The sequence below is a fragment of the Drosophila santomea genome, chromosome 3L (assembly GCF_016746245.2).
Source record: "Drosophila santomea strain STO CAGO 1482 chromosome 3L, Prin_Dsan_1.1, whole genome shotgun sequence".
Taxonomy (NCBI): Eukaryota; Metazoa; Arthropoda; class Insecta; order Diptera; family Drosophilidae; genus Drosophila; species Drosophila santomea.
Window position 1 is genome coordinate 11,568,755 of NC_053018.2, and position 24,811 is coordinate 11,593,565.

The 24,811-nt window shown below is 42.0% G+C and overlaps 1 protein-coding gene and 1 long non-coding RNA gene across 2 annotated transcripts; one reads left to right on the top strand and one right to left on the bottom strand.

Annotated features, from left to right (window-relative positions):
* Positions 1 to 1,535: 1,535 nt before the first annotated feature.
* Positions 1,536 to 1,877, top strand: LOC120450333. The gene has a single exon (XM_039633299.1). The coding sequence runs from the start codon at positions 1,536 to 1,538 to the stop codon at positions 1,875 to 1,877; it is 342 nt and encodes a 113-aa protein (XP_039489233.1).
* Positions 1,878 to 22,058: 20,181 nt separating this feature from the next.
* On the bottom strand, positions 22,059 to 23,148 carry LOC120449871. Its single transcript, XR_005616225.2, has 3 exons — positions 22,737 to 23,148; positions 22,537 to 22,666; positions 22,059 to 22,228 (listed from the first exon to the last, which is right to left on the bottom strand). It is a non-coding gene; the product is annotated as an uncharacterized LOC120449871 (long non-coding RNA).
* Positions 23,149 to 24,811: the final 1,663 nt, after the last annotated feature.

The following is a 24,811-nucleotide window of genomic DNA, read 5'->3' on the forward strand; positions in this document are numbered from 1 at the left end:
CCAAAGAAGCCACCCAAAAAGCCAACCTCTTTGGACCAACAATACAAAGAGCCGAAAAACAATCCAGTAAGCATACGCTAATTGACCAACTAATTAGCGCATTTAATGGCTGCCATATATATGTATATGTACTTTTTGTTGTATGTGGCTAAAATACGGTCACCGAAACAAGAAAGACAGACTTGCTAATGAAATTAACGTAGCGTGGTTAATAGTTTTGCCAAATTTGGAAAATTGTTTTCATTAAATCGGTCCGATTTAGCTTCCAGTTCAGCTCTTGGCGTCATCTTTCTCATGCATTATCTTTATTTCTTTATTATTTTTATTCATCTGTTAATTCCCGGTCTGCACTTAATGAGTCGGCCCTTGAAGGCACGATTTTTGCCAGCGGAAAATTACTCATAGGCCCAGACATTGTGGCTAACACGATGACTAAGGCTTTGAATCAGCGCGAATGGAAAATTCGGAGTTTGTGTATGGATAGGAAACTAGGCTACTAATTAATATGGGAAAGATTTTTCATTAGCTGTGATATGCTTCATTTTAGAGGGGAAAAATTTTATTTTTATTTACTAAGACATTGAGTGTGAATTAATTAAGTTTACTAACTCGTATGCTTTACATACACTGCTAACCAAATTATGATTGCTTTTCAAGGACTTTGTTCACATATTTTCCAGAGTGAAAGCAGCATATTATCTCTATTGGAATTTCGCCATGAATTTCCAAGCTCAGACAACTGACGAATGTCATATCCGACTTATTTTCAGTTCAACTTTATCTAAATTTAAATGATTCTCCGAACTGGCAGTGTTGTTGCTTCAATTCATCGACTAATTGCTTGAGTTCGCTTCAATTAGACTGGCCGTTCTTCTAACAATTCGGCCGGTTGCACATAAAATGTCTGTCGACGGGTTTCTCCCTTTTTGACCCCGTCTATCCTTTATTCTCTCCCTCTTCTCTTCTCTTCTGCTCTCGACCTCTGTCTCTTCTCATTAACTCAACGGTGCGGACAGCCCTTTCAAATTTGGTCAGAAGCGTGGCCAGAACCGCAGTGCCACTCTAAGCTTCATTTTAGCAAAGAGAAAAATATTGAAAAAAAAACGGATTACAATTTTTAAATGCATAGACTAATATCATAATGCATAATATCATAAACAAATTTTATAAATGCATAGTCTATATCATAAACAAATTTTATAAAGATTTCAATAACAGCCGAGTAAAACTTATTTGATAAAGTTTTTTAAAATTTAATTAAGTTTGTATTAAAAAGTACCTAAAGATATATACTTTTAAAACAACATGACTAGAAATTAAATATGCGACATTGAAAAATTTGTATATATTTTATATTTATATGAGCATAAGTTTTTTCTCCTCGTGTACTTTCAACTACCGGGCCAAAAGCCAGGGGCCACGTCCGGAATGCGGAATGTTCTGGCCATTGCCGTTGCCAATTTCCGGAAAATGGCAATGGGCATCAGGAGCAACAGAAGCGTCGGCCGTTGGGCGTAAATTAAAATTAAATTCAAATGGAAAAGTGTCGTCGCCGCGACCTGGACTCTGATCCGGACTCGGAGGCGGAATTGGAGGATGGAACAGAGGCAGGGGGCAGAGGCAGAGTCCTGGGCATTGGCCATTCGCACGTCTGTCGGTTTATGCAACATTTTAGCAATTATATTCGCGTCGGGCGACATTACAACGGCAATTACACGCAGGAGCCGCAGAACATGCCCGTGGGCGAGGTTTGTGGAGAGGGGGGTGTGTGTGCCACTCCGACTGGCATTCCGGCTTACTGGCATTCCGGCTTACTGTCATTTTGGCATTTTGGCATTCCGGCAGCCCTGTCATCGTCACGTGGAGCGGCAACGTGATCAACTGACGCACCGCTCTGATGGACGACAGTCGTCGCCGCAGAGGGTCCTGTCATTGGCAGACTGGCTAAATGTCTGACTGCCTCACTGCCTCACTGCCAGAATGGCTGAATGGGCTGCCGGGCGGTTGACTGACTCGGATGACAGGACATGGAGTGCAGGACAAAAATATTTCAGCTTAATAACTGAAGTGACGGCACTGAGCAGTTATCCTTGCGCTCGGGGAACAGTTTATATCTTTTTAAAACAAGTTCAAATCCTATGAATGAGTATTAAGTTTAAGTCCGACATTTTTTCATTCCATTAAGTTCCCAAGGACATGCACAGAAAATTATAAATGCATTAAAAGACAAACATTGAGCATATGAAAGTAGGTTTATTTTGAAATATGAAAATGTATATTTAATAAGTTAGAATAAAATTTTTCTGAAGCTAAATCCAATGCATTTAAGATGTGCTCTAAGTTGAATGTTGAAAAATATTAAAAGTGGAGTAGAGTATACAAAACTAGATGGTTCAAAAACATGAATTTCGCCCGTGTGGGCGTTTTACTGTGGGGTTTGGGTAAATGAAATAAAATAAATGAATGGAAGCAATAACCGACCGACATTACATAAAAATCTACTTGGCCAGGACACATAATTTGTGTGTGTGCGACGTGGGCCTATTTAGGTTGGTTGTGCGTGTGTGCGTTCGTGTGTGCTTGTGTGCGGAATATGGCCGACACTTCCGTTCGACATGTTGCACATGTTGCTCCCGTTTCCGCTCCGCCCAACTCCACACAGTTCGGCACAACTCACCTCATCTAAGCCACCATCTACGCCCACTCTACACGGCGAGAAATTACATTGAATTATTAAATCACGTAAAGTTGTATATTATTTTATTTATATTTGTTTATAACTTATTGATATTTAAATTATTATTTTTTTTTATATTATTATTATTTAATTGATATTTAAACATTTCTTAATATTAAAGTATTGTATACTTTGATTTTATGAAAACAGTTTGCATAAGAATTTGAAGCGTTGCTTTAGCATTAAAGCGGTGCATAACTTATATGTATTTATCTAAGTTTCGCTCAAATTGCACTTATTTCTTCGAGTGTACTCCGACCAACTCGTATAAAATACAATATTACTGAGTCGCCATACATTGTTGTTGTCGCTCGGGATGTTCCCGTAGTTGTTATTGTTGGTCACGCATGGTGTTCCTGTCGCTTGCTGTTTTTATTGCCCGGGCTTCCTGCCGTTCGCTTGTTTCATAATTAATATCCTTTCACACATTATTATAACGGAAATGAGTGGGGATATTTTTATTTTATTTTTGCACACACACACACGCATATGTGCATGCAAACACTTTTCCCATTTTATTTTCGCTCGTACGTGTGTGTGTGTGTGTGTGTATGTCCTGCGGTCGGGCGGCAGGAGCTTGTTAAGCATTTTATGCGTTTGGTTTTTCATAAATTTCATTCCGACACAACCCAAACAAGAAGTGTGTAATTAAAAGCTCATGAAAAGTGATTAAAAAGTGAGTTGCGGCTTCGCTGGGTGTCATATATTAAATGTTTTCTCCTCCTTCCACCCATAAAGTTGTCAAAACCATAAAAGGCATACAAAAAATGGAAAATAAAATATTACAATTTTTCAACCAGCTGATGCTGAGGTCAGCAAAGTCCAGTTTGACTTTAAGGTAGAAAAACTGTGTGGATAAAATCCTAAATTGGGTTTTGAACTTTTATGAGAACCAGATCGTCTCTATCATAAGGTCTAATTTACATTGGCTGTCTGCAGTAATCTAGAAAAGTCAATGCCATCTTGTAAAGCCATTTATGTGGTTTTCTCATGGATAGCAAACTGGTTTTCCCCAATTTCCGTCAATCAAGAAAACAAGCAAAGCGTTTTAACGCGAATTGGGCTCTAACAAATGACTACCAATCAACTAACAGGTTTGAATAGATTTTTGGTTTACAGGGGCGACTGATTCTCATTAGAAAAAGAATGGGTAAATGTTACATTGAAGAAAAAAGCTAATAAAACTAATCAAACTTTAGCTTGTTACCCACTTAAGAATTACTTTAAGTAACAAGGTTTTTCTTTCATTGGGAGTATATATGTACATATATATATTTAAAATGTCCTGCAAACTTGACCAGCTGGAGTGATTGATCCTTTTCCTGCCACTCACCGCAACCGCAACATTTCCATAGAGTTTCCTAGAATTCTCTAGGCTGACTCACATTCTGGGTGCTGTGACGCATTTCGTTGGGGGCCGGCATTTAAGGATTAGCATTTGGGAACATATTTATGGTATGCATAAAGATATTTAAAGTGTCCTGCTGCTGGCAGGCTTTTCGGCCGATAACCGGCTTACACGCATGTCCCCGCCAAGGATGACGCATGACTTAATGCCACGGATTTCTGGTGGGGCATTCTGGGCTCTTCGGACTCCGCGGACTACGGACTACGGGCAACGAGTGCCGGATACGGGAACTATCGCACATGCAGGCAGAGTCACAAGCACAATCACAATCACAAGCACAGGGACATGAAACGAAACGGAAGGGAAGGGAACGCATGAGTGGCATTCCCGCGTCATTTCCATACGCGACCACTTCGCCCGATTCGCGTGTTGCGTGCAATTTGCGTGTAATTCTTGAAAATTCTGGAGGAGGTGGTTAAGGAAAATGGATGGGCATGGGGTGTTTTCAACTGCAGCAGTGTCCTTTCGCCATGCGTGTGTGTGAGAGTGTGTGTGTGTCATCGCTACGCGCGGCACATAAATCATAAGCAACAACGCAAACTGCGTCGCTGCAAACAAACAGAGGCAGGGAAAAGCTAAAAAAAAGTACTTGCTGAAGGGACTTTGCGACTAACAAATACCTCTCAGTCTCCAAAAACATATAAACAAAAGGTATGCTGTTTGCTTATGTACCACCTAGTTGAAATATATCATTTAAGTTTTATATATTTACTCACATTATCTCACCTATGTATATACATTTATACCTGCAGCAAGTCAAAGAGTTAACCGTGATCCTGTACAGTAAAGTAAATATTCCGAGTATATCCTTTTTACCGCACGAACAATGGGTATGGAAAAAGGACGCCAAAGTGAATTGCGTAATTTATGCTGCGCAGGACGCGCAAGGAAGTGGCACAGTGAAGGAAGGAGCGGGGTGAGCTGGCAGGAAGGAAGGAAGTGAACACGGACGCACTGTGCCAGGGATGACTGTACCAGAGGCACAGAGGCAGAGCATGCAGTTTTCCACCCAAATGGAACTCCCTTCGGGGAAAATGGCTATTCGAAGTTTCAGCTGCGACGCAATAAGGAAAACTGCGATTGTCTTTAACTCACAAGCAACCCTGCTCCTTGTACAGAATCCCATCGCTTTGTACTTTCCCCCGGTAATCCAGCTTTGAATTCAATCAAAGGAGGGTGAAAACTGAAGGAAACTGCGCAGTGTGTCGTGGAAACTCCATCTCGAAGCCCTAAGCGGAAAGTTGCCGTGGAAATCCTGAGAAGTTACATATGTTGTGGCTGAGTTCAGGAGATGATCTTTATCGTTAATCCTTTAAAACAACAACCAGTCCTTTGGCAACTTTGGCAAATGGGAGGTTGGCTTATAGAAGAATATTTGATGAGATAAGAAGCTCACAATTATCAGTATTTTTCTTTTTATTTATACATAATATTCTTACAATCCTACGAATTTAACAGATTTTTCCATTTTTTGCAATGATATTAAAATTAGCAATAACAAATTTCAAATCTAAAAATCTTTTCAATTAATCTTCGGCTAAAAACTAACTGATAAATGAGTCATATGTAATGAAAATGCAATTCATTTAAGTATATATATATAAGTATGCATATAGTTCAACATATATGAACCTAGATGAAAAAGCCATTCCTTTTGAAAGTAAAAAGCACCTTAAATAAGTGCCTTGGCCATGTACTTTGTAGCCCACACATTTTCCATTACTTATTCTCTCCCAGCCCAACCCAACCCAGTCCAATCCAATTCAATCCAATCCAGTCCGATCCAATAGAGCCCGCCCCTGGGTTGCGTTTTATTTTCACATTTTACTGGGGTCGCTCTGACACACACAATAGTGACAGGTCGGTCAGTGGAAAATATGAATACCACTTGAGCATGTTAACCCCGAAAGGCGTTTATAAAACTGTCCAAGGCTATTAATATCAAAATTCCGCACACAGAGCAACCGCCTCGGGGCGGCAACTGCGCAGTGTTTTGGTTTCGCATGGAACGGAGTCAGGCGAAGCAAAAAAAAAAAAAACATAAAATTGAGCAGGACACTGACACGGACACCCAACTAGCAAAGTCCTGGTCAGCCTATCAAGCGCAACGGACGGGCGAAAGCGACAAACGGACAAGCGAACGGACGGACAGCCAAACGGACAGATGGATATACGGACGGACGGACGGATACGGACAGGCCGAGAGAGAGAGAGTGGCATGTTTGGCGTCCATGAGGCGGAAATGAAAGCGCCTGGCAACAGGGCGTATGAGGGAGGAGGTCCAACCGGTCGGTGGACGGAGGATTATCAACAGGCAAGCACACTTGCCCAGATACCTAATAAAGGCGAGCAAGAGCACAGGATGAGGTATTTTGGCTAAATGATACCTCTTTTTCTTGCAACTCTAAGTTATAAAATGCAAACCAAACCAACGTTGTCACTGCTGGTGCAATCTCATCAGCAGAACTTTGCTGTTGAGACATTTTGAAAGAACTTTTTCAAAAGTAATGTATATCCTTTTTGCGTGTGAGTACTGGGTATGAGTATATCCTTGGTCAACTCGGCCACCGGGCTGAGGGCAACTCCGTGTTGTCGGGCGGAAGGCTTTGTTGGATGAAGCTAAATGCCGGGCCCCTGCCGCCATGTGTCCATTGTTATTTATGATTAAAAGCGCAAGGACTTGCCGGTGGACGAACACCATTGCGCCCCCACATATTTACATGCCAGCCACCTCCTTTCCGTAGCCCGTTTGTGTATGCTAAACATAACGCTGCATGTGTCCATACATGTCCATCACTTAATCACGCCACCACACACACACACACCACCAACCTTTTCCTTTTTTTTTTGCCAGTCTCCCTTCTCGAATCGCGAAGGATATGCTGGAAACTTTGAGAAAAATATAAGGTTGTCCATTCCAGACTACTATATAACTGTGATTTTACTTGTAGGAGAAGCACCCTTTCATTCTAAAGATTATCTATCGTTTAATTCTGATCCACGTGAAATCATTTTTAATGGCTTTTGAAGCCAAAAAGTATCCAATGTTTTCGTATTTAATGTGTCCAAATTTAAATATGTAGTGCATGTCAGTTTGTGCTCTGTTAGTGAATCCTTTCTGTGTGAATGTTAGCACCTCTGCACGTTTCTAGCAAATCTTTGGGATCTAAGCCTAAGTCCGCCTGTCAGCCGAAGCTGAATCCTTTTCTCGCCCGCTCACTGAATAATATGCAAATGGGTTAATTTTTATTTACTTTCGTTGGGCATTCCTTTTGCATTTCAAGCGACTCGCTTGGATGATTCACTTTATACAAGTATGTATGTGTATATATGTTAGAGTATATATATATAGTATGTGTGTTGGGGTCCGCATCAACAGAATTTATGATGCAATCGCCTTACGCATTCCGGTTCTGGTCTTTGGGGCACGGGAAACAGGACTTGGCAGGTATCCTGCCGCGTATCCTTGGCTTCAAGATTTCCCATTATTATGATCTCTTGCTTCGGCTCCTTTGGTCCTTGTTTTTTACGATGCCTCGAACTGCAAATGCAGAGAGTGTATATACAGCTGGAGGCCACTTTGGCTTTTAATAAAATATAACTAATATTTAACATAGTTTGTCTCTGAGTACATTTTCATAAACTTAAAAGTTGTGAGTATGGAAAATAGTTGCTCATGTTGTTACAGCTCATAATTAATTAGGAACATGTGGACAGTGACTATTAGGTATCTGCCAGTCGTGTCCTTCGATTGGAGGGCTCTTCCTTGTTTGGTTTTTACTTTATTTGCAGCAGCAGCAGCAGTTGCCAGGCGGCATCTGGGTTGTCCTGCATGTCCTTCCGCCATTAAGGGTGGTTGTTCCGCCACAGGCGGTTAGTTAGGCTTTGTTCCCTGCCCGCCGCCGAATGGACAAAGCATTTTATTTGAGCTTTTTATTTTGCTCAATTCCCTTTTTTTATGCGCCGCATTGCCAACTCCTTTTTCCAGTGTCTTTGTGTGTATGTGTGTGTGTGTGAGTGTTTGGCCTTTGTCCTTTGTTTGCGAAATGTGTGTCAGTGCGTCAGTCGGTTGCCAGGCACTTGGTTCGACTATTTCCGGTTTCAATATGCGCACTGCCTTTGCCTTTGCCATTGCCTTTGCCATTGCCATTGTCCTTGCCGAGTGGTAATGGTACAGTAGGTACAAGTCCTTCGGCCCGCTTCCTCCTCGAATTCCAGTTCCAGTTTCAGTTCCATATCCAGTTTTATTATCCCTTTCATTGGCACAAATTAGAAGTGCCCCTTTGCCGCTGGCTACAGGCTACATGTTATTAACTTTTACTATGCCTTGTCGACTTGTCGACAAAAAGGTGTCAGCGTTGCGGGGTCCTGATTTACGACCACAATATACATATATACATCGCACTTTGCCAGCATAAATGAATACGTTGGTCCTCATCACTTCCCTATCCCCACCCATCAAATTGACAGCTGGTGAATGAGTCCTTGCGATGACTTCAATCCTGAGAACACGCGAAACTCAGATGTGTAATGAGCTGGAAAACTACTTTGTGCTGTTTTTAGGTACTGCGACACCATATGAATAAAAGGTAATATTTTGAGAATAACAAAAAGCTGAAAAACAAAAGACACGGGTTAACTTTCCGGTGGGGCGAGATTTTTTATATATTTTGTTTTTCTCGAAAGCAGCAAACCAGTTGGGGTAATGGAACTTGAGATGTTCCAGTAACTTGACAAGAAGATCGGTCTGGATAATTATTTGCCTCGAAGGCAGAGTGTTTCGAATGTTTCTTTGTTACGAAGGTTGATGTATTAATCTTCTTCATCAGTTTTGGCTTCTATATAAGTCAAATTCTATACTAAAGCTACCGATTTCGGTAACTTTCTCAATATCTTTTGATGCATATGATTACCGCGAGAAATTCATATTGCTCTGAATTCAATAGAATACAATAATATAGAGCCCAATAGACCGGTGATAATTCCAGCTTTCTTTGAGTCAATTCATGCTGATCGAATGGGAAAAAAAGAATGAGCAAAATCAGATCAGAATCGAAAATCAGTCAACTAGACAAGATCACTTAATCAGCTGGCTTCGCAAAGAGATTGGAAATTGTGCAGAGCGATGCATTAGATGGGGCTCGAAATTGGAGCACATCGATCTACCCAACGAACGATCCATCGATCGATCGATCCATCGATTCGTGGATCCAATCTTTGTGCCAAAGCGATTTCATGCACGACAGCCTGCGATCGCAGTGCGATGAAAAGAAATCATTGAGCTGGGGATTGGGTATTGCGGATTGGGGATTGGGGATCCCGATCTCTGGTTTGGGGATCGCAGTTGATTGCCTCGCCAGCTCCACTGTGCACGTATCCCTCGCCGCCATCCCTGCGATTCCTCAGATGATGGGGCAATTGCCGGTATGCCATCAATTAAAGTAATTTAAAGGAATCAGTAACGAAGGCAGCCGCAGCAGCAGCAGCAACTTTGTAGATAATGCGCGAATCGGCTAAAGAACCAATGCCCGTAACTAGATCCATAAGCTGAAAATCAATCAGGCGGAAAGTCAGACAAAGTCCGAGGAAACAACAACAAAGTATGGTGCGGCAGAAAGAAGCCTATTAGAAGTCAGAGAAGCGGCGGCCCAAGGCGAAAACAACAACTGGGCAGCGGCAGTCAACAACAATCGAGAAAAACAGCAACGAAACTTAAAATTGGATGAACTAGAAAGCAAAAACAGTAGCCACGAAATCGATTGAAGAGCTAAAGACTTGGCGATTGGAGCGCTCCATCTCCATCGCCAACTCGAGTCCGGGTCTCGATTTCGATGACGGGTGACGAAGATGTTGTTGATGATGATGATGATGGGCGATGACGGTGCACAGTGACACAAGTAATGCAAGAAGAAGGCACTCCTTATAAGAAACACAAAAAAACAATCTGCAAAATATTAAACATTCATATAGCTGGGTTAGACATAGAACGAATCATTTTTGTGTTTTACTTTGTAGAGACCAGAACATTCTAAGCATTCAACATACATTTCAAATGATAATATTATCAATTATTTAATATTCTTTAGCATAAGCAAACTTTTTAATAACTTTTCTTAATAAACATAGTTATAGATCCACTGTGCGTGATGACGATGGCTTTGCTTGCAAGGCATTTACTTAACAATAGCACTGCAGCACTGGCGATGAAAAAAAATAACAAGAGCAAAAGTCATCATTAACAAACAGTAGCCGAAAGAAAGAGTCGGGTCAGAAAAGTGGTTTGGTTTTCGGTTTTTGGGCATTAGGTATAAGGTCTGGGTTTTGGGTTTTGGGGTCTTCAGAGCTGACTACGAATCAATAGACAGACACGATTAGAGTGGATAAGCGTGTCTGTCGGCTATAAAAGTGTAATATCTGTAACTCATTAATGACAGCAATTTTGGGCAACTGCCGATAGAAATACACACACACTGTGCTGCTCAGCTGGACCCGAAGTTATTATGCTAAACTGCGAGTGTAAATCCGTGGGCAGAAACACAAAGCCAGCGACTTAAAGGGGACACAACTCTCGCTGGAGACCAACCAACCAAACGACTGGTTCCAATCAACTGCCACTTAACTAAATGACTCTGCGTCTTGAACAGCCAGTTGAAGCCAGTCGAAGGTGAAGACGAATCCGAAGAGCCGGACAAAAGACCAGACGGCAAACTCAAGACCCAGCAGCCCAGACTGGTGAACCGAACTGGGTCTGAAGTCTGGCACCCAGGCCAAAAACCATAAGAACTTGTGTCCCGGTGTGAGTGCTCACCGATTTTATCACGAATGACTGATGAATATGCCATTAAAGATATACGAGTTCGAGTACGAGTATGAGCCCTCGATGCTCGATGCCTGACTCGATTCTTGACTCTTGATTCTTGATGCTCGATGCTCGATGCTCGAATCCATATTCTTCAGGCGGCGACGGATAAATGACCAGCTGACCGAATTGAAACTGATGTGTTATTGGTTCTCGGCCCTTGGTTTTCGGTTTCTGTTGTGGGTCCGTAATTGCAGACCCCGTGGGGTTTTTCGAAGGCACTGCAAATGGAAGTCTCCTCAATCTGTTAGGACAACCCGTCCCGATTTGTGATTGTGCTGTTTTTTCACTGCTGCCTGTGTCGTGCAAGGCGAGTTTGTTTGCTTTGGCCCAACCGCAGGCGAGCACAGTAAAAACAAGCTAAAGGGGAAACAAGCATGCACGCAGAGGAAAAGGAAAATAACCCAAGGGGAAGCTATAGAAATTTATGCACTCTAAGGAGGCATAGTTCATTAAAACGCACTTACGTTAAAATAGAGTTCAAAACCAGGGCAGTAACTGCAGTGCCATTTCAAGGATTTCATTCTATTCAGGAGTTTGGACAGTTAACACAGTCTTATTATAAATAATATTTTATTAAATGAAATAGGTGATTTTTTGTGTATCCCATGCAATTTAAATTAAATATATAACTTTAAACATATTTCCTTAACTTTACATTTCTTAAGGCAACCTTTTTGGAGCAGGGCATCGCATCTGCATCCGAATCCAAATCCAAATCCGAGTCCGAATCCGCTCGTAAATCACTCGAAAAGTGAACTTAATATCGGGGCAACCGCAGGCGAGGCTCACCCTTCGGTCAGTTTATGATTGCTACTCTAATCACAGCCCACTTCGATGGGTCCAATCCAATCCACCGATCTCTATGGTCTCCACATGTGGATGGATGCACTGGGTGTGGAGCTGGCTACCGTGTTTTGCGGTCCACCGCGATTGTCTATCAGCTCGAGTTGGGCTTTTCTTTGGCCCGGGCCAACGCCTCCATTTACGAGCCACCCCGCCCCCAAAGTGAAGATTTAGGTTTTATTGTCTTGGTTTCTTGGTGTTTTCTTTTTTTTTTTTTGGGGACCCCAAACCCGAGGGCCTCAAAAGTTAGAGTGTGCCATTAATTGTTTGGGGCTCTCTGCTTGGATGGAGGCAACTTTCCAAAATTTTGGTTAGTTTTTTCTTTGATAAATGCTCGGCTCTGAAATATTAATTACACTTGTGTTCGGGTATTTTGGGTGTTGAATGTGGTGCTTGGCGGCCATTTCCCCGAATATACTCGTATATTGAAAACAAACTCAAGGCGCGACTCTCCCTTTTTCTCGAGATTTATGCCATTGTTTTTATGTGCGAGGTACAGTCGCAGCGAAATTGGGTTGCATAATCGGGGTTATCCATTAACTTGGGCGACTACTTAGCTCTGCTTTTCCGCCAGATGGCAGCTGATGCATTGCCTCCAACTGGCAAGCACTTATCATAATTTTCCCTGTTTTTAGAAGGCGAAAAACACCTACGTTATACGGGAATGGTAACTTGTATGTCTCATTTAAATATGTTTTCAAGAACTGATATATCTTTACTAAATTACAGTTGAATGCGAAAACTTGACACATTTCTTTACTTCAATCTCATTGTCGATTCTTGAGCAAAATCACTCCATTAGCGTTGACATCATCTCATGACTAACTCACTCGTTTGTGTTTATAGATCAAATCCAATTCCCCAACTCCGCAGAGAGACCAATAATGACTTAACTTATACAATAAACGCACAAAGCAGCGGCTCATGAATCATTTATCAGTCATCGGTTATCAGTGTGTAGTTCAAGTTTCGAATTCAGGCCTTGAGTTAAAAAGTAATTTTACTGCTCTGTCAGCTTCACGTTTCCACCACTCCACCGCCCCATCGGGCTTACTAATCAATTCGGTTGGTTGGGGGGGGGGACTGAGTTAATAAAATTTCATTCATTTTGTGGCAGATTGGTGGAAGCCGAAGGATACAGTTGCGGAAATCGTACATCAGCAATGTATCGAGTGGCGCAAGAGGATATTGAATGCTGCGAAGTTGGCAGGCGTTTCTTTCAGTGCTCTAGTTGGCAGCATACAAAATGTTTATTAATGCTAATGAATGTCTCTCGGCCAGCTGCTGTCCTCTCATCTCATCATTCGTAGCCATTGCCCTGCACTGAGCGAAATAGTTGGCAGTACACTTTTTATATATGTTACTGGTAAAAGTCATATTACATATTCTATCAAAGTCAGAGCTACTTAACTTTGAAGATACTTTTGGTGATACCATTGTTCCCAATTTATTGAGTTCTTCTCTTTCCTTTCAGCTCAATAATTTCTGATGAATGCATAGATTTCTTGCAGTGCAGCTATTGCCGTATCTATGTCTGTCCTTCTATCTGTGCACTCGCATTTCGTTCATTTGGCTGGCTTCGTCAATCAAAAGTTTCATAAGCTCCAATGATGAAAGCACTCCGTTGGGGGCCGTTGTCCACTGTCGACGCTGCTGCTCCTGCCTCCTGTTGCCAAGGTCCTTGGTCCTTGTTCCCCGTTCCCTGGTCCCTGGTTCCTGGTCCAGAGTCCTTGCATTGGTCAATTACGAGAACGGGCTCCGAGGGAAATGGTGCGGCAGGGGAGGGGCATCATCGAGTATGCAGCCAAGTGTAAATGAGCAAAATATCACACTGAATTGCAGAATAGAGGCCTCGGGCTGCAAATGAGCTGATCTACTTGAAGCTGAGCTGCTCTGTGCTGTTCTGTGCTGTGCTGTTGCTTCCTTTTGGGGGGTGGAATATAATTCCCAATTATGCGCACTTCAATCGAATGCAAAATAACGTTTTCAACTTGAACGCCTGCCGCACAACTCTTGACTGCTACCTAATTCCTGCCCGCCCCTCAATTGTTTTCCTGTTTTGCCCCCACATTTGCCCCCACACTTGGCGCACTTTCCACGTCTTCCATGTTTAATTATAAGTTCAATGCAGAATGTTGCCGCCCCCAACCCGAATTTCTGCCTGCGATTCAGTCCTCCTGTCTGTCAGCCCGTCAGGCAGTCAGTCTCTCCTGCAAAAGGAGCGTCCGCCTCCAGGGAAATTTACGGAAACTGCCGTGTGCAAACAGTGGGTAGATATCTTTATAAAATTAAAAATTAACATTTTTAAGGATTTAATGCCTAATTGTATTACAAAGAGTCAAAGATTTCAAAAAATATTAATATTATTAAACATAATTTATCTCATAAATAGTTTTAAAAAAACTGACTAATAAAATGGGTTTACTAAACGTAATATATAATCAAAAAACATTTTTAAAAGGTTCCTTAATAATATAACATATTTAAATTCCAATAAATTCTTTATTTGATAAGGGTTTTATTTTAACTTTCACTTTAATCTTGAATTTTTCCACTCACAATAAGGTGAGGCCCACTGCTACTTAGATGTCCTCGTGCCCACATCGCCATCTGCCCTCCACCAACGCCATCGCCCCACATCCTTTGAAGCTCATTTCGAACGAGGAGGAAATATGAGGAGATGTCGAGGACCTGGAGGTACAGAGGGATGGAGGGATGACGATGGCTGCCACGTTGACTGGCAAGTGTTTCGTCTAAATTGAATATTGATTATGAAAATAATAAGCAAAAATTGCGTAACTTTCCGCCTTGGCCTGACAACACGAGCAGTAGCTGAATAGCCGAAGAGGTGGAAGAAAATTAGGGAGGTACAATGGCAGCATACGCCAGCATCCAACTTCCTTGAGGGGGAAGGGGGAAATGGGAAGTGGGTGGCGGGGCGAGGCGCTGCTCAAGTGTCCATTGATTGACTGCCAACATGGCGTATACGTAATAAGAGCGTTTTTGTTTTTTTCGGGGTGGGCGGGGCTAATCAAAGAGTGTTAATTTACCCAAAGGACTTGCCAGGAACAACACTTTCGAAACTGAGAAAAAATAAGTAAAATAAATAAGAGGCATGTAAAATAAAAAGCTGTTCATAATAAAATGGTTTGTTAGTCTATTTAGGGTAAATTTGTATCTCTATTTGTATGTAAACTTAAGTCCTTAAATAGTCATATATCAACATTATACTCCCTCTTAAAAGAATGTTTAGAACTTTACTTATGCAATTGCAGTAGAAAGTGGCAATTATTTTTCTTTGTGTAACTGCCTTACCCCGCCCCCCAATGCCCCTCATTATTGTACTTATTCGGCTTTGTATTCGAGTTGGTCGAATCTCATTTCGGGGCGTGCCAAATTGACGTTTCGTCCCCGGCATAATTTCGTGATGAAAACCTAATTTGAGCCCAACTCCCATTTTCCCATTTTCACCCCACCCCAAATTTCCTTTCGCCGAAGAGGCGACAGCTGCTTGAAGTCCCGCTCCTCCGTTTGGCTATTAATAAATTGAGCAATTAAATGCGCCGAACGCTTTGTTTGTTTAATGAAAATCTAATAAATCGCTTCCGTGTCCGAGAAACTACTACTACCACTACTGCCAAAGCAAATGCGATCTGGCCAACAGTCACGTGCGTAGTGCATAACTCTCGGCTCCGATTTGTCCACGCTCCCAGCTCCACGCCCGTTGGCCTCTTTTGCCGCCTGGGACACTTAACTTTGATGTTATGGCCCCGGACATCTGTGGCCCAACTTGATATGCAAATGCCTAATTAGCAGTGTGGTCTAGGGGTGGGGGGAGGTACAGGAGGGGTACAGGTGCGCAGGGGAACACGGGGGTTTTTAATGAGTTATCTAGCTGCTAGGTGGGGTGTACAGCAGATGGCTACCTTATCGATTATAGATTAAGTGTGCTTCGTTCTCCAATTCCACTCAGAAAGGATTCACGACTCATTCACAGCAACTTGATTGAATACGAAATGCGATTAGAGTGCTAGCTGTTTCTTAATGCTTATTTGTAAAGTACTTGTAAGCATTTACTAGTTATTAGCTACGAACTCTTTTCTTTTTGCTTAAGAGGAGTTCATTCTAACACTACTTTTTAATACCATTGGAAATGCAATTATTAAAAAAATGTAAAATTTGAACAATATTTTTTGTAGGCTCGTAGATCAAATATTAATTCATTGAGACTGACGTTTAGCTTTTGAACTCTAAGGCAATATTTGAGCTCCAGAAACCTATGAACCTAAATGAATTATAAAGTTTGTGGGCATGACAACAAAGCCTTAACCTTGGTCTGCACACAAGAAGAATTTCGATCAAGACATAAACATCCTAAACTTAATTAGGAAACTTTCAAGGATTTCTCGGCGGCCCAAGGAATCCCACGAGCAAATTGACAAATTGATATTAACAACCATCGGCAGCTCTCGTCAAATATTTTATGAGCATGTTTCGCTGTATCCCGCTTTTTATGGGTCGTGCAATGCTAATGGGCTTATGTGGGTGCTAAAAGCGACTCATCCCGCTTAATAGGCCATCCGAATAAGGATAATTAGATGACTGGTCCCGGGTCTGGTCCTCAGCCTCAGCCTCGTCTAAAGCCTAAAACGGCTTAATCGTCTTGAGTTTAACTCGACAAATAACCGGAGGCCAAGTGCCATAAAGCTGGCGTTTCGTCTTTCGCATTTCGTATTTCGTAATTCGCCTTTCGTCATGTTATTTATATTTTTTACAACATTTAAATTGCTACGAGCTAATTTCGAAATTGCCGACGTGGCAACCCAAAAATCCAGCTGCAGGGTATTGGGTTCCATCGTAAATTTCTCCCCATACGAAATGCGAGGGGTGTCAAGAAGAAAGTCAATAAAACTTTAAAATAATTTCCACTCAATTTTAAGCTAGGGAACTCTACAATCTGGCAGGGAACTAGATCTCAAGATCTCAATTACTAGGGAAAGATATGGAATATGGGAAATCGTTGGGGTAATGCTAAGGGAAAGGGAGGGAAAGAGGGACTTTTTAATGAGCGCGCCGCAGGGGAACAATTAAAAAAGCGTAACGTGATCAAAATTTCAAATGTCTTTTTGGTCCTTGACGTCTGTGTCGCCTCTTAGGCTTTTTTTGGCCATGAAATTAGGCAAAGTGCTGTGGCGAAAAAAGGAAAATACGGAACCCATAAAAAGAGAGAAACTGCTCCGAACATCAAGTTCGTAAAATTTTAATGAGTTTCATTTGGTTTTTCTCGGCTGTTTAATGTTTTTCGCCCTCGTCCATTCAACGCTGCCTTTCCATTTCGCTCCCTATGTGAAATGATGCGAAAAAATGTTAATGTAAATTTATATACGAATATAAAGCGTTGAGCAAGGAATAAATGCGCTTATAAATAAATAAATTAAGTCTGGGCACAGGCTCTAGTTCCACGAATTTATCTTTCCTACTACGTAATACAAATTTGTGGCAAGTGAGCTTATGGAATCATTTAAATTCTCATTGCAGTAATTTCTGTTCAACACCAAAAGACCATTAAACACATGCGATATCAAACATTTATGCATCACAATAGCTTGTGATGAACCAGCAATCGTATCGAATCGAATCGCAGTTAACACTCTTTCAGCTCCCTGATCATTTTCCAACCCCCCCACAAAAGCAATTAGGGGTTAAGGGGTTATGTAGTAATTTGTTGTACGTGGATAATGAAAGTCGAGCAGCTTCGGGGGGCGGGCCAACGCCCTCATCAAATGTCAAGTGCATAATTAGCATCCGACTTTAGCTGGAAAATGCCGAAAATGTCGGTGCGAGTGGTGCGACTCGAAGTGGAAAAACAGCAGGGAATGGTCAAAAAACGAGGGGGTCTCCGTGGAGGGGGGAATGGTATGGTATGGTGTTGTGTTGTGTTGATGTCACTAAATACAATGGGAATATGGGACAATGGAGCGATGGACCGATGGGAGCTGGGGATGCGTCGGACCTTTTGACCAGAGCTGCCAACACACAATGGCAGAGGGTGAGTGGTTCAAGTCGGGTTCGGATTCGGATTCGGGTACGGATTCAGGTTCCATTTCGAGTCCGACAAATAGACCAAAAACGCTGGCCAAAATGAACAGCAACATCGAAGCAGCGACAAAGACAAAAAACAAAAGACAAAAGGTTAATTACAACAATGGCAGCAGCAACAATAACAATGGCAATCATGAAATGATCAAATTAATAAAGAGCAGCAAACAACAATCGAGAAAACGGACCAAAGTCGCAATGCCAAAGGGGGTGATTAGAGCACTGGGAAATGGGAGAGGAAAAGTGTATGGGAAAATTGCAGTGGAAAAATTACAGCGCAAAATGGAAACAAATGTTCGCCAAAGTTGGCCATAGTGATGGTATGTATGCAACATTATGTAACATTGCAGCTTATTCAATTAAGACAGTGGGATGTTTTTTATAAATAAAGTTAATATAGTGCCTGTTTTTAAGAGATTTTATTAAATAAGTTAATGTATTTCGCCGATCATGCTTTTGTAGATAATTTCTGGAAATCACTCTTAACTTTGTGTGTGTTTCTTTTATTTTTTAATATAAATACATCATAGTTGTTTAGAACTGCATCATCAGGATATGGAAACTATTAGAACATGTACTGAATTCCCATCCCTAAACGCCGGCAACTGCAGGGAAATGAAAACAAACATAAATATAATGAATTTGCGTGTAATAAACCACAAAACAAAACACAAGTCTCTGAGTGGCAGTCCCATCCCCTTACCCTTACCCAAACCCAACCCCTGCTCCCCTTCCACAAAAGCACCGCATATACCATGCCATATAGCATACCACCTATCATATAGCATCCCATCCACCCCGTTTCAATTTCGGACAGCTGCTCTATCCGTAGCCTGCAGCTCGGTTTGGCTGGGCTCGGAAAATGCGGTAGTCGAGTGGAAAGAAAATAACAAAAACATTTGATTGTGAAAATTAAAAAGATGATTTCTCACACGCGCGCTCCCTGTCGTTGGCAGCGGCGGCATCATCATCATCATCATCATCGTGAAAATCATCACTGCTGATGGGTTCGGGGATGACGGTGGCAAACGCTGATGATGATGGCATTGGCACAGTGGGATGACCGAAGTGTGCATCCTGCCAGGCATGCAAAGTGAACAGAAGTGGCCAGCAGTTCAATAGTATATAGATTTAATCCAGTTTTGAACTTCTACATAGATCATTTGATTCACAAAACACATTACATCATTTTCTGCACGATGCAAGGTCACACTAGCTTAAAAAAATGTGACCAGCTGCATAAAGTAAGCAATCTAATCAGTTATAGCGGTTTCTGCCTACCAGCGTTAAACATAGACCTGTTCTTAACATGAGTTAAATACATATCCTGGTATCCTGAGTATCCTGACATTTTTGCAAATATTTTCGCAATCCACTGTGACTGCGATCCGATCCGAGAGTAGTCTTTGTGCAGCAGCCGGGGCGAAAGCAAACATGCAGGGAGCGGCGTTGTGATGGCGATGGCGATGGCGACGACGTTGCATGTTGACAGATAAACACAAACAACATTTGGGATGAATAGGTAACGGCCGTGGCAACGGCAACGGCAACAGCAACGGTAACGGCAATCCCGGCGAGCACCCCATTAATGCTTATTACACAACAACAGACGTCCGTGCCCGGGCCCGTGATTGCGTGCCAGTCAGCCGGATTCCGGGATGTTTCTGCCGGGGATCTCACCAGCTTGCCAGCTCACCAGCTCACCAGCTCAGCGGTCCTTCCAGGTACCAGGGCGCCTCAAGTGTCGAGAGCGTGTCGAGCGAGTTCTTGTTTACCGCTGTTGCAATTGTTTTCGCCGTCATTATTATCGCTACGCTGCGTTGTTGCGCCATAGCAAAACCAAACCAAACCAAACCAAACCGAACCGAACCGCACTCCCCTCACATGGCCATAGTCATCCTGGTCCTTCGTCCTCGTGGTCCTCGTCCTTATATTCATCGCCGTACCCCCACTCGTCATCCTCGTCCTGTTGAGCGCTCAAGTGCTGTGGCAAATTCGTTTTGAACGCCACTCCAGGCGCCTGTTCGGAAACGTGAGGGCATCCCAGTGCACTCAAAAAAAAACTAAATAAAATATAATTACATTTAATAATATTAACAATACCGATATCTAATGTACTGCCAGAAGATGCAGCGAAGTTTCTCAGCATTTTAAGTACCTATTTTTTATTATCTTACATATAACACACATTTGTTTCAAGTGCACTTCCCACCCCTGCTTACCAAGGTCCACCCTAAAATGTTCGGCTTGCATGTTGATTACACTTACTCCTGCTAGTATGCGTCCTGTCTCACACAAGCTGGCGAACTATGCGCTTTCAAGCACTTAAGAACAGAGTAGAGTTGCAGGCAAAATCGGGAGGTGGGAAGTTGGGAAAATCGAGGAGATGGGGAGCTGATCCACGGGGTTTGCTGGGGGAAAAGCAGGGGGGGAATGGCAATGCAATTTGTCCCGTGTAGTCTCCGTGTCCTTCGGCTGCAGTTGCCTGCACTCGAGTCCTTATCTTATGGGATTACATTAAAATGTCTTCGGGACGCTTGGTGAAGAATCTGAATTGGTGGGCGTCGATGGGCGTGAGTGGTGCATGTTGCACGGTGAACGGTGTTTGGTGCATGTTCCTCGTCCATCTTCATTTTGGCCCCACAACTGTTTGCCGACAACACCACAGCTTGTATTTCAATTCGAGCAATGGCCAGCTGGGATTAGAATTGCCAAAGCTGGCCAAGTTAGCAGTTGGCATATTAAGTATACGCTCAAAAGGTTTCCATCCATCTGGATCGAGTTACTTGGGCACCCAACTTAGTTTGGTAAAACATATTTTAGCTGTTCTAGCTATGATTTAATGTAATTTCTTCCGAATATCTTACTCTATGATATCTATATTAGAATTTATGAAGACATGTTTAAGTCTTTGTATTTTACTAAATATATTTTGTAGATATTGTGTAACATTGCCTGAGTTACATGAAGGGTAAACCTGTGCGTGATTTCTTGCTTTTCCTTGGGATTCACTTTACTTTACTTTAGTCCTTGCCCACCAGTTCGATATTACCTGCTCCAGAAGTGGACATTTTGCTCCTAATTGGATAGTTACACCCACACAGCGAACATAATTACTTTGGTGGAGCAGCAACTCCGGCTACTACTACACGTACTACCTGCAACTAATGTCAACCGAAATGAGCCGAACTCGAGAAGGAAATGAAAGTAAAAACGCTTTCGATTAGCTCTCATTTGGAGGGCCCTCATAAGGGTGCACCCAGGTATGTTTCGTTTCGTTTTGGGCAATTAAATGCAAAGAAGGCCGGGCCACAGCCCAAAAAAGGTGTCACTCGAGTGGTTCGGGTCATTTCGCTGCCACAATGGACACTATTTTTTTTTGTTTTTTTTTTGGGTAGCAAAGAGGGGCAACTGTGGACGCAGGGAATGCCAAATTGGATCAGGCTAATGCTCGGCAACTGTCATGTGCAGTTAGGCAAACATAGCATAAAATACACGCAGCTGCACTGGCAGAAACTACAAACGAAACTTGTTCCTGGGATTGGAAAATCTGATCGAACTTATATCAAACATTGCTTCTAACGCAGGCTCTTTCGTTTTGCTATACACTTTACTTCAATTTGAATTTGTTTAGTATATAGCTAAAGCATACATGTAGTTTTGCCCAGTGTAGCCACACACACACTGCGTATGACACTTGACGCTAAAAGTTAACGCACGCGACGCCATTAGGCGCAAGTTGGCCTGCAACGGCAAAACACCTTACCTCACTGCCCCGCCCCCTTTTCCCTCGCCGCCCCCCCCCCCCCCGCCTTTTCCATTTCCATTTCCATCAAGCGAGCAATGCGACAACAACAGCAATGAAAGCAAACCGAAAGAGCCAAACAACTTTGAACATTTTCGACAAACATGTCACACATTCATATGCTCAACGCACCGCCTTCGCCCTCTAGTTATAAAAATAGGGGCGCGGCACAGTGGGCCCTAAAATATGTGACTCCAATGCTTCATATCTACCATATGTTTTATAGAGTTTGTTTAACTACAAATTATTAACATGATTTATTTGTGATTGTTTAACTTCAAGCACCTCATTCATTTCTTAATTCTTCAGGGTAATTTTCCTTTGCTATTTTCAGTTTTACATTATTTTAGATTTTTGACCATTTTTTAATGGTGTTTGCCCCAATGTCGGAGCACTTGACACCACATGAACGTGAGCACTATTCGACCTGACAACAAGCCAAGATATCGCTGTCGTTCCTGTCCACCAAATCCACTGCAAAATGATGATTGGAAATGTTTTTAAAACTATGAAAAAAAGTAACACTGAAGAATTTTCATGAATAAATAAAGAACAAATTATAACGGTGACAAGTTTGAAATTGCAATTCAAATATATGAAGATAAATGAAGATTAGTGTTTGCATTAGATATTTATAAGAGATATGCTGGTTTTATATGACTAACAGCTAACAAACATTTTTATATGGACTTAACTATGTTTAGTGATGTTACATTTTTACCAGAGCATTAATTATTAAGAATATCTTGATTTATAGAACCAATTGATATCTCTAGATGTACCTCGGTTTTCTCGACAGTGTCGCGCACCACAACATCGATCGAAATCGAATCACACAGCCGTGTTTTTCTTGCTGTTGTTGCTGTCGATGGTGTTGTTTTTGTTGTTGTTGGTCGGGAGCCCTTCAATCAGCTGTCAAATGAAAATGTCAAAATATCAAAAGTGAAAAAGGCAAAGTAAACTTATGTATGTATGTACATACGCCCTGGGTCTCGAGTCCATTATTGTGTTTCTTCCTCCGCTTCTGCCGTTTCTATGCTGCCATATACTCATATACTCTATGGATGGATAGAGGTCTGCCTTTTAAGAGGTCTCCTGTTCTCGTCTTGTTGTTTCTGAGTGTCTGAGTGTCCATATCCATATGTGCGCTTGTGTATATATCTCTTTTTTTGTTTTGAGTGTTTGGCATCGGTCGTTCGGTCCGTCGCGTCGCTTGATTCGTTAGTTTCGTTAGTTTGTCATGCAATCAGTCAGTCATCCACTCGTCGCGTCACTCCGTCACTCAGTCAGTCCGTCAGTTCGTCAGTTCGTCAGTCAGTCGCCCCAAAGTGGCCCTAAAATGGGGGCGAAGCCTACTACAGTGGAACCTCCAACAGAGCGTCGGTGTCACATCAGTTCATCGATAACCAATCGGTGGTAAGTATATGCAACAATAAAGAAAACTTTGCACTAAAAAAGATTTTTCTGAAACTAAATGACTCTCACCTTTAAAATTGCACACTTTAAACTTTTTTTCTGTAAGCTTCTGTTTCATTATTTCTTACAAATAAGCATTCAAAGCGGTGTCGTACTTATCTGAGCTCTACTGTATATACCAAAAGCAAGCCTATACCTCAAACTGCAAGCAGGTCGTAGAAAGAAAAATCAACAGATAGAAACGAAAGACATTTCGAGCTATTACAAGCACTAGTGCATATATGTATATACATACACTGGGTACTTTGTATATTTTAGATATATCTATATATATGTATGACTGTATATATGTATATACTTGAGGCTGATACCTTTGCATTGAGGCTAACAAGTTGACGCGTCTCTGTGGTGCAAGGTGTTTGCCATTAAACGGCTGGATAAACAAACACATTCGAACTATTCCCAGTCATCGAGTGGAGGGAACCAAACCAGTGAGCTCACAAGGACACAAAGGCTCAAACTATCGCTCCTAATTGGGTTTTACGACTCATAAACAAAGGCACACAGGGGACACTGTGACACATAACTTTATTTCGGAAAATTATGCGTTTAAACGCTATCTGTGCAGGGAAACTTTACTGCGCTGGTATTCATAATTCATTCGTGGTTTTGGTATCTTTCAATTGTTATAACTCTATGATATATTGAACTATTCTACTTCAGGTTGATTTAAAAGCTGATGTACATTAGAAAAATCCTTTAGGATACTAAACTAGCACCACTCAGTCAGCGAATTGAAAGTGATTGAAGATAGGTGAAAATAAAAGAATATCCGGTGAATAATGCCGTTTGGTCTTTGGTGAAGACATGACCGTGACAATAATCGCATTTCCAGCGGCTGGCTTCCTTATAATTCGGCACACCTTAGCACCAAGCATCGCAAATCAATAGCTCCAAAGAAACTCACGGGCCAAATGAACCATGCAAAACCCAGCAAACGGCCATAAAAGCGCCTATCCGATGCGAGATTGTGCGGTTTGTGTGTTGGACACACCATTTATGGTGCCTGGCCCATTGTACTATCAATTTTTTGGCTGCGGCTCCTCTTCGGTTTATTATTTTTGGCTTTGTGCATGGCATTACCACCGTTTTACATATTGGGGCGTGTGGGTGTTGCGCTGTGCTCGTGCTCTTAACGGGTTTCTCTGGCTTTAACGGTTACGGCCGCTCTTTTACGACACTTTTTATTGCTATTATTAATGCCCGAATCTTCCATTTTTGGGCGGTGCGATCTATTGTCTGTGTTTGTGTGTTTTTGGTGGCCTGGTGTTACCTTCAACTCGAGATTTGAATGTGAAGTAATAATCGACAGCAAGCCGAATGGTATCTCATCGCTTGTGTATCTTCGAGTGGCGAACATCCCTTTTGGATACAGATTTCTAATCGCTTTTTTTACACATTAAACTTTATTCGATTGGGAAAAAGAAAAATCTTCAGAATCGAAACCAGTTTGCCATCTGAAGGTTGGGTCGTTAAACAGCTACACGAAAATGATATTTTAATGCGTAAGAAAAGCCAATGATACATATGTATATTTACCATTTTTAACTGTATGTATATTTACCATTTTTATGTGGAATA